Source organism: Acanthochromis polyacanthus, chromosome 4 (assembly GCF_021347895.1).
Source record: "Acanthochromis polyacanthus isolate Apoly-LR-REF ecotype Palm Island chromosome 4, KAUST_Apoly_ChrSc, whole genome shotgun sequence".
In the NCBI taxonomy this organism is placed as follows: Eukaryota; Metazoa; Chordata; class Actinopteri; family Pomacentridae; genus Acanthochromis; species Acanthochromis polyacanthus.
The window spans coordinates 33,812,811-33,830,030 of NC_067116.1; the positions used below are offsets into that span (position 1 = coordinate 33,812,811).

The 17,220-nt window shown below is 40.3% G+C and overlaps 2 protein-coding genes across 2 annotated transcripts; one reads left to right on the forward strand and one right to left on the reverse strand.

The window, feature by feature from the left end:
* Window positions 1-256: 256 nt before the first annotated feature.
* psmb11b (proteasome 20S subunit beta 11b) lies at window positions 257-1,967 on the reverse strand. The gene has a single exon (XM_051947418.1). It carries the CDS (start codon window positions 1,948-1,950, stop codon window positions 784-786), a length of 1,167 nt encoding a protein of 388 aa, XP_051803378.1. The 5' UTR covers window positions 1,951-1,967; the 3' UTR covers window positions 257-783.
* Window positions 1,968-3,266: 1,299 nt separating this feature from the next.
* LOC110955360 (protein sel-1 homolog 3) lies at window positions 3,267-15,008 on the forward strand. Its single transcript, XM_051947417.1, has 20 exons — window positions 3,267-3,809; window positions 3,912-4,038; window positions 4,495-4,616; window positions 4,799-4,914; window positions 5,167-5,216; window positions 6,012-6,135; window positions 6,714-6,852; window positions 7,017-7,163; window positions 7,248-7,453; window positions 7,553-7,732; window positions 10,307-10,429; window positions 10,598-10,738; window positions 10,884-10,946; window positions 11,026-11,202; window positions 11,293-11,420; window positions 11,784-11,867; window positions 11,970-12,051; window positions 12,303-12,378; window positions 12,468-12,592; window positions 12,776-15,008. Exons 1-20 carry the CDS (start codon window positions 3,437-3,439, stop codon window positions 12,911-12,913), a joined length of 2,721 nt encoding a protein of 906 aa, XP_051803377.1. The 5' UTR covers window positions 3,267-3,436; the 3' UTR covers window positions 12,914-15,008.
* Window positions 15,009-17,220: the final 2,212 nt, after the last annotated feature.

A 17,220-nucleotide genomic window follows, 5' to 3' on the forward strand; every position in this document is an offset into this window, starting at 1 on the left:
GACATGACTTCATGCACCGCTCAAGCATTTGGACATGTAGTATAACACATATGCTAAAAAACTACTCTCATGTGGTGGATTGTGTTGCCTTGGAAACCTTCCATCGTCACACTTTAAATATCTTCGCTGAAGTTTGAGAAGGTGTGGCCAAGCACTGGGCAGCTCTCTAAAATCCTTTGCAGACTCATTGTCGCTTGAATAATTACTGGTATGTCTAATTTACGACTGCGGCGCTCAAACAAAATGAACAGGCACGTTCAGCAAAATTTCTTTTATTCATTAATTTATTGAAGTGTCAAAGAAACTTCAGAAGTAATCTGACAGCAGACACAAATCAAGCTTTCAGCCCGTTTATTGCTACAGCTCAATGTGTTCCCTCGCACATGGCAATCCATTATGACCTTCAGCCTCCAGACATTTAGATTTTTTTGGACTATTCATTTTCTGCTTCTCCCTGTTTATGCGATTCCACCACTTGCAGGAGTAGGTAGTAATTATCTCACATGCTTGAAATGATTCATAATGTTTTAACATCTAAATCAAAATGCCAGCCAGCAGTGCACATTAGAACACATTTTATCATCAGCGCAAACAAAACATCAGCTGTTTATTAGAGGGAACAATAGGCATGCCCAAATCATTTGAGAAATAGCCTGAAGGATGCAACTGCCTGTCCTCTTCATTAATTTAGTATCTGCTGCAAAGACGCTATCACGTCTCTCCGAAATACTCCCCTATGTTTGCCTTTTCTTTTCTCAAGACATTTTGGTTTGTTTCATGTCTTTACTCCGACACAGTCACGTCCTGTCTCCCCCTTCCCTCATGTCTTCGCCTCTCCTTTTCTCTGTAATATTCCTCTTTCAAATCTTCTCTGGTCCTGCGAGTCCATCCGTTTGAGGTGATGTGATAGATGTCTACACAGTTTCCTGAGTATGCATCCCTGTACGTAGCTCTGTACACGGCTTCTCTAGCTATTGATGTGGCCTCATCCACTGTCAGACCCCATCGAACCCCTTGGTCCAGAATTGAGTAGGCATAAGGGGATCCTGAACCCACAGAGAAGAGCGTTCCCTGCAGGCGAGTACCATCACTGCATACATAAAACAGACCGGGTCCAGAGAAACTTACTTTCTTCCTCGCAAAGTATTGCTCAGAAAAAGTAGAACTCTGAGTTTCTGGCAGAGAGACCTTTTCATTGAGGGTATCTAAGTACTTCTCCTGGTCAGTCATTTCACTCTTTGTTGTTCCTCCACGACCTCTGAGATCAATCACTGTACCTGCATGACATCCATCATCCACCTCTCCTCCATCCCACCCACACAGCGTTGCAGCAACACACAGCTCAGTTCCCTTGAAAGGATGAAGCATGTGTGAAAGTAATTTGGCAGCTCCTCTCGTGGACAAGCGTCGGCCATGGCGGAGCTGGTAAAGGCGCAGTTCTCGAGCCAGAATCCGCTTCCAGAGCGCACAGTCAGCCGATGTACCCGAGGTGGTGCCCACCAAGTGACTGTGGATGGGCAGGATCTTCTGGGAGGCTGGACACGCCACAAGGCCGGAACAACTGGAACGAGTGTCTGCTGCTGCGAGAACGCCACCCTGAAACATGAAAGCCAAGGTGGTGGTGCCATGAGACATGGGGAAGGGAAGAGGCACAGACTGGGAGGAAGCAAAAGGAAGGCTTGTAGGCAAGGAGGAGGGTGATAAGATGGATTCTTGAGATGAAATAGCGCTGGAGCTCTGGATGTTGCTGATTTGCCCAAATTGTATTGGACTTTCATCTAGGTACTCAGCCGCTGGTATGTAAAAATTGAACAGACTTGTGCTACTCCTGGTGGATAAACTGCTCACATAATCACACGCAGTGTTCTTTTCAAATGTCCCCAAAAAACACAGTTTGGTAAGACTGTCCTGAAAAATGTCCTGGAAATTGCACAGATCCTGTAAAGCCATTGAATGTGAGGATTTTTGTTTTATATATCTGAAAAAGAGAAAAAAATTATGCTCTCTTGGTTTTTCGCAGTCAGGTCCATTCCCAAATGTTCATATTTCTTGTCTAGTTAAGATTTGTGCCCTGCCCAGAGCTGCAGTAGTTTCTTTTAGCAGCAGTCACCTTTTATATAGAGAACCAAGTCCATGTTCATGTGTGTGGTCTCTAAAACAAACCATCAGCAGCATTACCGATGCTTCATTCCCCTTGACTTTGAAGCATAAAAAAGTCAGTAGCCCATGGGTAATTAATTTTGGCTGCGATATCAGGTTGTTTTTCAGATCAGATTTCTTCAAAGTCTTGCGTGGGCGTAGGCCAAGAGGACGCAGGGTGATGTCAAAGCCTTGGTTCGAGCACATCAAATTAAGTTAGACTCTACGCTTTGATGCATCACTTGCATGGAAAGTTCCCTAATAGAATCACAAATAAAATAAATCAAACAACATTTTTGTTGCACAGCAGAGAAAATCTAACCAAGCCCTCTTATGCACTAGCCCTTTAAAGATAATTAATGCAAAGTAGTTGACTTGCAACACCAGAATATCAGGTAATCCTGCATTACAGAGGGTGTACGCTCTCACAGCAGCCGCCTGTTTGTCAAGTGCGCTAGCCTGGTTTAAAACGCTGTGAGCCAACATTATTTTAAAGATAAAAATATTTAAATCTTGAATGGATTTATAATAATTCCAAGGAATCAGTATTTCTTTTTATGGTTTAATTTTTCTCAAGCCAGACAAAACTCAAAATGAATGCGCTTCACTGTGTCGTTTTTGGATGTGTCCTCACTGCTTCTGTTCTAATGGTAAGCAATTTTGTCAGTCTTTAATTGCATTGATATCAATTGTTGAATATGAAATCAACACTCACTTTTCTTAATTTTATATGAATGTACTTTAAAGCAGCTATAATTGATATTTTTATCATTAGAATGTGTTTAATGACAACTGAAAACACTATGATAATGTGAAAGCAGATGCTTTTAGTGATGAAACTACAAATTATTGTAATTATCACCTTAAGCTATGGCTTCCCCTTAATTTTACAAAGCTTTTTTAACAAGTTTCAGCTCATTGTTTATCTCTGTGGACATCTCCATTATAGTTCTGGCGCCCTCTCAGTGCTCTCGTAGTTTTGTTTTCTGTTGCAGCAGGCAGTTGGAATCAAAGAAAAAGCTCTGTAATCTGTGTGTACACTGCCTAGCATAGAGATAGAGCATTAATTTGCTTGAGTGAAAAACACTGCACGCTTGCCTGTTTCTATTTAAATTCACTTAATTTTTTCTTTCACTTCACCCAGGGACAGAGTTTGTTACAAACCATTCCGACCCACAGTGATGAGACACTGCGTGACAATTACATAGGGTTTGACTCAGTCCCTGACAAAGTGGTAGATGGCTCAGTGGTCCGTGTGCGGTATCGATGCTCCAGGCCATGTCGGCTCGCAGTGGAAATGGTGGTGTCCACATTAAAGAAGACAGATTTAGTGGTCTTCAGGAGGGAGTGGATCAGCAGCACGCCCCGGGTCTACAGGATCCACCAGGTGCTGCTCAGATTGCCTCCGTCCATTTTATATCAACGCGACTTTTTCAACAGGAACATTTTGGACACCCGGGATGTAACAGTTCGCGCTTGGCTGGACTGTTTTAAAAATGGCAGTTTAGTCAGCACATACCACAGCTCCATGTGGAGGATTTACAAAGTGCTAAAGATAATGCCACTCTCTGAGCGGCCAAGTAAACCTCCCGCTGGGTGCCCGTCATGGTCTGCTCCACTGATGTGGCAAATGACCAGCAACACAATCCATCAGTGTCCACATGAGTCAGGTCAGACCCTTAATCACATTGTCATTTTCTCTGCATCTTTATCTACAAAGCTTTTAAAGGAAAATATTGAATGTGGTCTTTTTCTGTGTTGCCTGTGCACAGATGTAATCGATATGTTGAAGTTCCCTCTGGCAAGCACTGGTGAGAACTTTGGAGTGGTCCGCAGATTTCAGCCTTTCATCAATGGAGACCTAGAAAGAGCTCGTCTTCAAGCTGTGACAAAGCCAAGGTTGAACATCTAATTTACTTCATTTTATCTCAATCTTATTCTGTTTGAAAGTGAACCCGGCAAAATAAAAGCATTTCCTGCAGAGAGCAGATTTTTTTTATGTTAAATATTATAAAGGTGGACACCAGCAGCACATAAAGCTTCAGATGTGCACTATATAGCGGCGATGGTTTGTGTGTATATCAACAGACTGACAGGCCACAGGTCAGTGATTGTTTCCCTTTCAGTGCAGGCATCTGCTAGAACACACTCCACTTTTACTTCACTGTCTTTATAAATGACTTTACAGCTTCACCAAGCCTCTTCACCAGAGCATATAAGCTTTTTATTTACGGTCAACGAAAGACAGCGAGGTCAGTCATTTTTAGCAGGCAGCACAGCGCTTTAAATTTAACCGCACGCTTGAATGGGTGAAGAAATGATTTGTCAAATCATGTTTCGATGCTTGGTTTTCAGCGTCACCTTATCTGTGTGGATCTACCTACTGAAATGGTGTCACCAGACGCTCTGCGGGATCATCCATCACATTGATAGGAAAATTTTATACAGCTCCGTTCTGATGCAGCTTACAGACACAGGTGGGTTGCAGCAGCTTGTGTGTACACCTAATACAAGTTTGGGGATTAGACTGAGGTATCATGAGATGATTGTGAGTGATGATGTGTGTTCTATGTGACTGTGGAACAGACTGTCTAATGTATTAATAAGGAGCTTTGGATCTCCTGTGGTGAAATATATGATTGTCATGTCTCCTGTGTAGGGGACGTCGTAATTCAGGCACAAGTGACAGGAGGAGAAGATGAAGCTTTCCGAGCTGGTCTAGTGTTGCCCCTGTGGAAATGGATCAGATTAGACTGCTACATACAGGACTCGAAGGTATAGCACCCCAGTATTCGCCTCCGGGTGGTGGTACAAGACATAGAAATTAAAATGTAGCTTTAGGATATGTCTTCTAGTCATCCTTTTTCTTTTGATGCCTTGACTTTGTTTCCCAGCTGTAAGATCCTGAAAGATGGTTTCCTTTCCAGCTGGGAAACTCCAGGCAATTGCAGTGGCAATTTGAAGTCATTCACAGCTGAGTAGGTGTTTTTTTTTCTGAGCTCATGCATTGTTATGTCTGACTTTCAGGTGCTGCTGGATACAACATGGGATGATGACACCCACAGATCTGCCTTTGAGTAAGACATTTTGCTATCAAATATGCAAGACACAACTGTTGCCCTCAGCAGCTATTAGTCCAGTAACAGCAAAAGAAAAATACTGAATACTGAGCAAAACAAAAAAATAGATGTTTGACCGTTGACTTAATCCACACAGCAGACAGGTGGGGCTTTAAAGGATATTGATCAGACAGTGTGACTACCAGACAGTCCTGTGAGACCAGTCACTATTAGAATTTGCCTTCAAATGCAGCTTTATTCAAATGGCTTGGCGCCACAGAAAAGAAAAGAAGGAAGAGAACAAGCTGTTGACGTGCTGGATGCTGGCGTGTCATTAGGAGCTGCAGTCATGCACTTGAATGTCCACAACTCCACCATTTGTTGTGTAAGAAATCGTTTCAGACAGCTTTGGATGGAAGTGTCCAACAACGTGAGCCTGTCCCCCAAAATACCCTCCAGCAACTTCACCAAACAGTTCAGTACGAGTGGAACAACATTGCACAAGACAACATTGACAACCTCATTAACTCTATGGGACACTCTACGATCAAACGGTAGACACGCTCGTTTCTAACTTGCGATGTCCATTCAGTGACCCCACTTTCAATGTGCCCATTATCGTTTTTACTATAGTGAGTACTGTATTGTTTCATGAAGTCAATTCTGTTGTGGAGATGCCGTGTGTTAGAACAACAACTTACATGTTCAAACAACTGGAGAGAATTTAATAAAATATTACATGCTGCATTTACATTTTTGTTCTGCGTGCAAAGATGATGATTGCTTTTTTCAGTGGTATTTAATATCTTTTAGGTTTCAGGGAAGTATCCACTATGATGACACAGATGGATACTTTGGTATTGGAGGAGGCAAATTCATATCTGGCATACATGGGTATTTTGGGCCCATAAAATACTACCGCTTTGGAAACAAAAAGGTAATGTGCCTTCTCATCTGATTATAAATCTAAAATTGTTATGTTGTTTTGTGACTAATACAAAATCTGTCAGAAAATCTGTCTGTTTTTTTTAAACCTGGTTAGAATGTCTCTATGGTGTTTTCTACATACTAGAAGACACATGAAGAGTGAAAAAAACAGTCCATGCCACGACTAAATATTTCCACATTAGAACTGCAGCATACCGATCACAGTCTCAAAAATACACACAGCCAGAGTTTCATTATTCTACTTTAGAATTTTTTTATTTTGTTCAAACATGTACGGCTGAATTACTCCAACATTACAACTTGTCTAAACGTAGTGTCGAGAAGTTTGAGCATAGCTGCTGAAAGTTGGAAAGAGTTCATTAAATTAGAGGCAGGGACTGTGTAAATATGAAGATGGAATAGTGCAGAGTTACATCTAAGCCATTTTAAAGCAAGAAGGGATTATTTTCATGGCCAAAAATATTAATTTGTACCTTTGATACACAGAGATGAGTTTTAAAGAGCTAAATCAATGAATGGGCATGAACTTTAATGCCAGTTTCAAATACTGTTCTATTTTTGTCGCAGATTGAAAATGCTCTTCAACCCCAGTCAATATTACTTGAACTGGAGAGGACTCATCAGGAGTGCCGTGAAATAAGAGCATTTACAAAAGCTTTTCTGCAAGAAGTAACCAAGAGTCATCTTCTGTCACCAGCCAACAAAGGTGAAATATTATTTTGACAAGTTCTATAAAAGCCATGTTTTAACCATTCTACAGGGAGAAACCTTGGACAGATCTCATACCAAGGGTGTCAGTGCAACAACAGCACACCTGTAGAGAATGATAGGAATACTGCTACCATGGTTGCCTTTTCTGCTTTATTTCAGGTATCTGTACTTTTGACTTCTTACGACTGCGGGGTCAGTTTGAAGAGAAAGAGAAAACTTGCACACAAGCATGGACACTGGGAAGACAACTAAAATACAACACACTCTTTCATTTCCTGCAAGCAAAAGAGGAAGAGATCAGGACAGGTGTTATAGATTTTTGCACTGTTTAAGACACTGATCAAAGAGGAGATATATTATACAGCTTACACATTTATCTGTTTTCTGCAGGAACTTTGGATATGAAACACCTCAGAAGTATTTTGTTTGAGGAGGTCATTGGCACAGTGTTCCCTGTGGATAAGTCTCAAATGAAAATCACATCCAAATCAGTTTCTTTATTAAAAGTATCCTCCTGCTTTGGGAATCACAAAGCGTCTCTTTTGTTGGCTACCATCCACCTTTCTTTCCTGGGACAACCAGCCAATCAACAGCAGGTTGGGTCAATGCCTTCCTTGTATCTTAATTGCCACTTTATCACATCTGAAGTCACTTCTGTAATAGTGACTGATGATTCTGACCTCCCTTTGTTCCAGGGTCATGTCTTTAGTTTGATTGGCGCCTCTGGTGATGACCGCTTTGCCCTGATGCATGCAGGGTACAAACACATGCAAGGAATTGATGGGTTTCCTAAAGACATGGACATGGCCTATAGCTACTATTCCAATGTTGGAGCACAAAGCAGCACTGACCTTTTCAACGTACATGAAACTAAGGTATGTTTAAATAACAGAAATCAATAACTTGGCGAGATTAAGGTAAGAAGATGGAGATCACTTTCATAGCCATCTGTTCAATATAAAGCAACAGTCAGCAGCCGTTTAGTGTAGTTTAGCTTAGCATAAAGACAGAAAAAAAAAAGAAATAGCCCTTTTCTTCATTGGATTTGCGTTTTTCACACTGCTCCGTACATCAACTCAAGAATGGTATGTCACCCTACAGAATCCAACTACTTGCTATACAATGCGATGTTCTGTTTGTAAATTATAGCCCCACTGAGAGTGAAAAAGATGATAAAGTAGTAGTAGTTTATGTGTTAAGATTTGGCTACCTTGTAAATGAGAAGTTGTCACTAGTAGTGTCCTTATAGTTTCATATCTGATTGTCACTCATCATATTCGGTTGCAAAAAACAAGATGGCAAAACTGAGACGTAGAAACTTCACAATGTTTCTTCATAAACCAGTGGGTAGCTTCATGGTTGCTGTAGCTGTCTTTTGAGTATAGTCTATGGTAAAACCATAATTTGGTGTTTTTAGCATGTTGTATTTGTAGAGATTAAACAAATTAGATATTAGATGTGAATTAGTAAAAGTAAAAAAGGACAGGAGGCAGATTTTGTTATTTCCTGACTGGTTGTTTTCACTCTTTACACTAAGCTAAGCTAATTAAGCAGATATGTGAGTGGTTCTTTCTATCTCTCTGCAACAGATAAACATGAAAAATTAGTGTGAAGTTTCATTCAGATGTCCAAAACATAGATAAATAAAGTATATGCACAATACAAAAAAAACCAGTCACGCACAAATGCATTCACACAAACATGCACACATTGTGTACATGTGTGTGTGCCAGCCCATGGCAGCAGTGTTGCAAAACCTAAAGTCCCCAAAATATGATTAATACTATGTTTGTTGGTCCAGCCAGCTGGATCAGAGGAGGCTGCAGTACATAGAGAATAGGTAGGTCTTAAATCTTCATTTAAAAATGGGAATGAGTTTGATTTCCTAGGGATAGGGGGAGAGCACTCCAAAGATAAGCACCCCGCTTTGAGACTACTTCCGACTGATTTCCTGTTTATTCTCTGAGTATGTAAATAAGCTGGATCTAATTAACAGAAGTGCATTAAAACAGCAGCGATACCTTACTGTCGCTGCAGCTTGAATAGGCAGCCAATGCACCAAGAAAACAATTGTTCTCAGGTCTAGTAGCAAAAATTTTATCTGCGGCATTTAGACCAGCTGAGAAGCTCTCTAAGGTCCAGAGTAGGTGACAGTACGACCACCCATCCGTAACCGATATTGATTAAAGGCAGTGAAACCTTATTTTCTATTTTCTGTTTCTGTCTGTGTTGTTTTGTTTGAAAGACAGTCAGAAGTGCTCAGATGGCTGGTTTAAAGATGGCCAAGCTCAATTTAAAAAAGGTGACAATGTGTGCTTCAGAGTATCGATCAGGATTTAACACTATTTTAATCACAAGCACAGCTGTCACTCAGATCTCATCAAACCACACCCACACAGTCCTGACTAATGCAGCCCTGTCTACCTTTCTATACAATTGCATTCTCAGGTATGTTTTGAAGAAAACATATTTTTTGCCATATTATGTTTGTTTATAACGTATCGCAATTATGTTTCAAATTGGCAGATGAAGGAAAAGCTTCAAGCACGGTGTGAAAGAGTTCTATTTTAAACAAACGGTGTCAAGTAATTCTTGTGCCTACATTTAACCAAGTTTCAAACACGTATTGTTGTGAAAGTGCCAACCAAAGTGTGATATTTTTCTAAATCGAACTACGTAGTTTTCTTGCCTAAATGTAACCAAGCTTTGAGTGGAAACTGAAAACCAAACTTAAGTCTAAAAATAAAGGCCCCATGTGCTATGTGAATCTAAGTCTTCTGGATTACAATCCTGCAGCTGACTCATCCCTCCTTCTTTTCCTACTACACTACATGGATTTTGTGGCTCATTCAACAAAATGCCTTTCCTGGTATGTCACAAGGTATAAATGATAATGCAGTTTAGTTGTAGGGGGACATAACTTTTTGGAGACAGGGTTGAAACAGATTAGTGGAGATTAGTTAAATGAATAACACCTGAGGTTTGTTTTTTTAGTCTGTTTTTACCTTTGATGCCACTGTGAGTCATATATTTAAAGTAACTATAGCAAATCTGCATTTCCCCACAGCTTTAGAGAGCTTTATTGCAAATTTCAGCTCACTTTTTAGATGATTTTAATGTTTTAGCTAGTGCTGGTTTCAGGAGGAAAGCTAACTGAACTAAAGAAAATGTTTTCCTCAGGAAGTGCTTGAAACCAAAAACAGAGCTAAAAGTGACTGAATATTGGATTTAGATTCATTAGATGGCCATAAATGAGACAAGCGAATGATTATTTTGCTCTAGTAGATGGAGCTGTGTTCATAGCAATAGCTAGCAAGTGTAATAATGATAATTCTAATGGTGACAGTAACAAAGCAGTGAAACTATGAGGTATGCAATATTATTATTCATAGCAGAAGTGGTAATAGAAGTGTTTTATTAACAATGATCCTTTTTCTTTTTTCCCAAAGCAAAGCACACTTGAATCTATCTATTTAAGCAGTGAAGAGGATTTAAACAGTGTGATAGATGAGACTAATGATGTCTTCCAGTATGTGAAATATCAAGCAGAAAGAGGAGACATAGAAGCTCAGGTATGTGTGATTTATAAAGCTAGTCTGACTTTTAAAGGGATGATATGGTTTTCTAATGAAGATGTATAAAACCTTAGAAAGAGTTCACTACTGCTTTAATTTTGTCCGTTGTGGTCAGTTGCCGAGTCAGTGCCCAGAACCGTCTAATAAAAAGTCTATTAACTTTAGAAACGCATGGGAACAATGCTTTACTGGGGACAAAATGGACTCTCAAAAGACATAGCAGCCGCAGTGAAGTGGTTTGAACGAAGTGCCATGCAAATGAAGGATCCCTCTGCGATGTACGACTACTCCATCCTCCTGATGAAGGTTCTGTGAGATTATAAAGACTCAACCTACTTTATGATTGAATCGAACACTGGGTGTTTTGTGTGTACATCTGTGTGATTGTTTGTGTGTGCGTTGCCTCTGTTTTGACAGTTATTGATTCACTGATTGATGTTGATTCCTTCAGGGCCATGGAGTGAAAAGAAACTACACCAGAGGTTTTCAGCTGCTGAAAAAAGCAGCGGCAATGGTGAGCATGTAGCAATCAATCGGTGTGTTTACAGTATGTGTGTTCACTATGAATAGCAGTGTCTGTTTCCTTGCTTTAGGGCTCAATTAATGCCTTGAATGGTTTAGGCTGGTACCATGGGCTTGTTTTGAACGACCACAGAAATGCAGTGAAATACTTTGAACAAGCTGCTTTAAATGGCAGTGAGGACGGGATGTTCAACCTGGGAATTTATTATCTCAGTGGGAAAAATCCAGACAGACCCTGGAAGGATGAGGTTTGATTTCCACGCCTTCAGAAATGTATTTTTGTCACTCTCCAGGTGTGATGAGTGAGCTGATATATTTTTTTTCCGTGTGATCCACAGAGAGCTGCATTCCGGCAGTTTCTGAATGCGTCTCAGCTTGGCCATGTAGCTGCAACAGTGGAGGCTGCGTGGTACCTTTCGACAGGAAGCCTGGAAGGGGTGTCTCAGGATGTGGAGAGGGCTGTGATGTAAGAGGCTTTCATTAGCTTGGTGAAGAAAGCTTTGTTATGGGCTGTTGCACTGTAGCCTGCAGCTCAGTGGCATCTAATTTCAATGACAGTGGCTAATTCAAGGTCAGAAACCAGTATTTGCATATCTAAAAATAAGAGCCACTGTCACCGTGTTATTGTCTGGCACAGAGAGATTCTGCTTACCAATGTTCCTCTGGTGTCTTATGAATTTAAAGAAGCTCCTCCTGCGGCTGTTGCTGCTTTTTTTAGGATGACCTCAACAAATCCGAAGCTATTTTTGGATCATGTTAAAATATTTTCCGTTTATGGGCTGTAAATTATATTCCATAATTCATCAGCCGTCCTTTGCCCTCTGCACAGAATGCTGAAAAAGGTTTGTGAGCAGAATGGATACCTTGGATTTATGGTCAGAGAGGCTCTTCAGGCCTACCTCCAGGGCACTCAGTAGGGACATTAATTTCAATTACTTTTCAATTGTCCTCATTTAATCATTTCCTCTGGTCGGTACTATTTGTTTTAAAATGTGTTTTATTGTGTTGCCAACAGGCAGGAAGCATTTGTGAAGTATGTCCTGGCAGCTGAAACTGGTCTGGGTTTGGCCCAGAGCAACACTGCACACCTGTGTGAGGTGTGTGCTTTTAATGCTTTGTGCCCGTCTTTAAACTAAACACCGCCTGAGCCTTTAATCTGATTTTTAAGCACAATTCTGCAATCAGTGTCTCATAATTGGAGTTTTGATGGCAGCTGATGAACAAATTGCACACAATTTCTGTCACAGACTAAAAGAAGAAAGCCAGAGGGAAATTATTAGCCGCTGATAACATAACCTTCATCATTCCTCTGCTCTTTTTCACTGTGCAATCATTCTCCCAAATGCAGGAACTGAACCTCAGATATGATTGTCAGTGGAGATATCATAACTACTCTATATTAAACCATGATCCCCATCCATCTGGTGAGTTCATCTCATTTCATTTTGCTTTAACCTCCCTCTCTCCCTGTCAATCTGGTCACTGAACAGCAAGTATTTATCTTCTTTTATAGCTCTGCTGAAAATGGGAGACTACTACTACTACTACTCTTCCTCCAGCACACGAGAGGAGTCATTATCCTTGGCTGAGCAGGCCATATCAATGTATGGCAGAGCGGCTCTAGCAGGCAGCCCTCAGGTGACAGATTTACTTGGGCTGTAATCTCATCACCCTATGATAAACTTAATTAAACTTCCACGGGCCCAGGCCCACCGCAATAAAAACAACAAACAGCATTATACAGTGTTATTATTTGGAGACTTTCTCAGTGAATACCCCATCAACCTCTTGTTATGATTTTATTTTCACACTGACTCACAGGGAATGTACAACTTGGTTGTTTTGGCACAACAAGGACACAGTCTTCCTCAGAGCATCCACGGACTGTTTAACATGTCACATCTTGATGAGCTGGATACTGTGATGGAAAAGATCTTGAAAAGGTGCTTTTTAAAATAATCCATTCACACTACAATGAATGAAGACAATCGGTGTTTTAGAGTGGCCAGTGTTAGCACGTATTCAACAACCCAGGGCACTTTCTAGTATGTTGTAGAAGGAGACTAACTCTGACATGTTTCTACTGTTCTTTAACGAAAATATGAAGGCTTGGCTCTGTGCTACGTTTTGATAGTTATTTATTTCCCATACAGACATGGGTCATATCAATTTTCTTCTGTAACTCATGGCAAGCAAATATATGGCCAAGAGTCACATTTTAAAGTCATTCTGCTAATGGTAGCAGCTGCTAAACACATTCACTATCACTTGGACTCCTATGTTGGTTCACCGAAAACAAAACATACCAAAAATTCCAACAACCTCTTCTATGATTATTTTCCAAGAATATAAATGTTTGATATTTGATGTTGCCAGTAGATCTCCACAGAAAGCTTTGTCGTTGTAAATGAGTCCAGTATACAAATTTAAGGTTTCTACCAGACATCTTTGGTGAGCCTTTGACCATGTTGCTGAAAGTTTGCCTGAAGGTCTTATTTGCAAATGCAAAGTAGATTTGGAGAGAACTTGAGATGGAGGTTTGGCTAACTTTGTGGACAGTCACAGGGCCAGCACAAACAGAAAACCATTCATTCTCATAATCACACCATAGAGGTACCAAGAAAATCACTCCTGAACTACAGTGCTGAAACTACATAAATAAAATATGAGATTGCTGAAAACCTGCCATAAGTTTTTTGGCAAAGTTTGGCAACACTCCACTGTACGTTTGCCACAAATCTAAGTTTACATATAAAAAAATATGACCGTGCTTCAAATGTGTAGCCAAATTGCTGAAGATGAACGACAACTGTCTGCCAGTAACCTGAAAAACTAAGAATATTGCCATCTAACTTTCTGGCAAACATAAGCTGCTGAATTTTGTAAGGGCTTTTTTTTTTTTTTTTAACTAGAATGCCATGAGAAGTTTAGCACTACTGGCAAATTATGGTAGCAAACAATGTACATGTGAATATATTTTCCAGTACTTGTCATTACTGTCAAAAACATTTGCCAGAAATTTGCCCCTAGTGGACAACACTGGCAAATGTAACAACATTTTTTGGTAAACGGATGACTTCGCTACAAGTCACCCACAAAATTTGCCACAAAATGTTGCTTGTTTTGTGCGATTGTATAAAATTTGGAGAAATACCTTTTATCCTTCCTGTTGTCAGTCAATGTCAAGCAGTCGTATTTCCACTCTTCTTGATGCCTTCATTGAGTGTCTTTTCTCTAGCATTGCAATTAAATAACATAGAATGTACCCTATATAACAAACCCTCCCTTGCTGTATTTCCATGCTGATGTTTTCTACAGTATCTACTGTTTGTTATTTTTTTGGTATCCTGAGAGTTAATGTTGTAGTCAAGTTTTTTGAATCTTACACCACAGTGGAAACAGAGAGGCTAAAAGGGCCGGTAAGCAGAATGTTCCTGTAAACGTTTGTGCCATCATACACCTGTCCCGCGTTTATGCTTTGGAAAACAGCCTTACGTCTGTTGGGTAAACTATGTGGATATCTGCAGCGACCTGCTAACTTAGCTTAGCACAAAGACTAGACACAAATCAACTCAGTAGCTAGATAAACAATTTGTTCTTTGTACTGATTTAAAAATTAAGGTATAATTAAAAACTGTTTGGCAGATTTCGACAGCTGTACTAGCTGTTTCCGTCTGTTTCCATTTTTTTGTGTTGAGCTAAGTTTACTGGATGTTTGCTGATAGCTTATATATTTTACTTAAGAGTGGTGCTGCTGTTCTCTTCTCATTTTTAGTAAGAATGGAAATATGCAAACTCGGTTGGCAGATGTTAATGCTTAATACGTTTATGTTGGACCCCCGCGTCTGCTCATTGACAGCATTCATCATTTTAATGTCATGCATTTACTGTTGTTTGAACAAAGTGTGTAGGCTGATGATACTATCATCTGTAACACAGTTTCCATTTTTTGTCTTTAAGATGTGTGGATACGGAGGCTGAAGAGGCAGTAACGCCCTGTTCTTTAACTCTGCTCAGACTCCAGATGGGAAAAGCCTTGAGGAGAATGACTCAGAACGGTGCACAGCTCTTCTTGGTAGGCATGAGGCAATCGACTATTACAGTATGTAGTAAGAGAGAAATTCAACACACTGCAAGCTGTACTCGCTCACTACATTATCCTCCTTTCATAATTTGATCGACCATTAATTATTGAAATCTGTGAAAATGTAGCTTTGATCACAAGTCAGACATGAAAGTTAGACAGCTATTTTGAGGAAGAAAATGTGATGATTTATTTAAATCCTTCTCTTTATTTCTCTGTAGATATATGCATCTACCCTTTCTGTCTGTGTCTTTATTGTCTTTGTGATGTTGCAAGGCTGCCTCCGTAAGTATTTTTGCTATTTACTGCTGTACCTAACTGCATGTATTTGCCACAAGATGGTGCAATTTCCCCATACATTAGTTCACACTTCTACTCCTCTGATTTGTGTATTTAAAGATAATCTATGTAATTCTAATGTAATGTTTGCCATGGCAAGTGTCTTTATTGCCCTTCACCCTCCTCATCTGTAAATCAACACAGAACGCAGATGCCGTTTGATTGCACTGAGGGCAAGGACATCATCTGTCACCAATGATGGTGTCAACTTGAGTAGAGAGCAAGATGGCATCATGGGAAGAACCTACAGGGCGACGGGGAATCTATGGCTTACCGAGAATGGCGAGCAGTGGCTCTGGCAGACCAGCGATTTGGCGGTGACTCTGTCGGGCGTGTGCCTGTGTGCTTTCTGGACCACACTCCTCTATCATCTGTTATGACATACAATGCCCAGCACTGTGACTCAGTAGCCACAGCACGAGCCGCAGACACAACATATTGTAAGAGCATGCATTTAGGGGATGAGTTATAGAACTATTCGTGTGACACATTTAGGTTTTGGAGGCATGTGACTCATTTTAAGTCAGGAAGGAGACAAACGCTGCTTTATCTGTGTGCTGATAATGTGTCCTCAGTTACCATTTTTTCACCATTGTTTTGTTTTGTGTGGACTAAAATACTTATCACAGAGTTCATTTAGTTGTTGCCAACTTAGAGTTTATATTGTCTTTGGGATTGTGGTGAAAAGGGAGAAGATAGAGCCTTCTTTTATGTGACGTGTGGGACCAATAAAAATACAGTTGTGTATAAAAAAAGCATAAAGACTCAGCCTCAGTAATGGATGTGTCGAGAGATGTTGTACCTTAAGCCATGCTCTAATAAGTCAACTATTAAGGCTTGACCCTGGTCCTATCAGGGACATGTTGATGATAAACCTTGATCAGAAGACAGGACATGCCCCAACAGCAAGCAGAGCATTTAACGTTTTGTCTGGTGCAAAGCCAAAGCAGAGGAATTTCAAATGGTATTGATTTAGTCTCCTGCTGAGCAGGTGCTCCTGATCAATATATAAGATAAGGCAATATCTGTTCTACTCATCACTAAGCACAGTTTTGCTGCGAAGGACGTTGCCACAGCGATGCAGCGGGTGACGACTCAAACACACCTTTAGAGCCCTTTGTTGGGGTATTAGTCAAAATCCAATGCTCCCTGTGGTGCTGTTGTTTGTGCACTCATAAAGATAACACAATGGGCAATATCCTTTGAGGGATTTTGTTTCTATGGCTGCTAACAAATATGAAGAATAGGCAGTTACTCAGTTCTTAACAGTTATTTACAGCTCTGAGTGACTGTTGTGATGATGTGCAGTTGGTATTCATGGAGCTGTGATTAGTTAAATAAGGAGTTTCACAGTGTAAACAGCTCCATGTGGCGCTCTTTCAGTTCAGAGTGACGTCTGTGTATAATTTGGGGATGGACTAATGATCTGCCTTTTCCTTCTTCTATCTCTGTCCCACGATGCCGTCTGTCTCTGTCTTTAAAGAGACCAGTTATCAAACCAAAAACACGACGTATGTGTAAACTGCAGCAGTCTCTTGTGTTTTCTGCAGTTTTCATGGATGTAGTTTTAACAAGCGTCACCATCAAGAGTGAACCGATAAAGAAAAACAAACAACTTCTCAATCTGATTAAAATGAGAAGAATTAATACTTTCACTCAAAGAAGTGTGACGAATTTGATTTGCTTTAACGTATGTCAATTACCGGGAAGAAATACAAGACTACAGCTCATTCAATTCGAACACTTCTGTAAGGCGGCACTGCACTAAGGCTGCCTCTCAGAATTATTTCTATAGTTGAATTGTTTGTCCATTAGTTTCTTGTTTTATCAGTCAGTGGTTTGG

Excerpts from the sequence above, each read along its gene's own strand:
- psmb11b (XM_051947418.1), bottom strand. The coding sequence starts at position 1,950 with ATGGCTTTACAGGATCTGTGCAATTTCCAGGACATTTTTCAGGACAGT.
- LOC110955360 (XM_051947417.1), top strand. The coding sequence starts at position 3,437 with ATGGTGGTGTCCACATTAAAGAAGACAGATTTAGTGGTCTTCAGGAGG. Across the intron at positions 7,454-7,552 it reads AACCAGCCAATCAACAGCAG|GGTCATGTCTTTAGTTTGAT; the intron begins GTTGGGTCAATG and ends CCTTTGTTCCAG. Across the intron at positions 12,593-12,775 it reads CTCTAGCAGGCAGCCCTCAG|GGAATGTACAACTTGGTTGT; the intron begins GTGACAGATTTA and ends ACTGACTCACAG.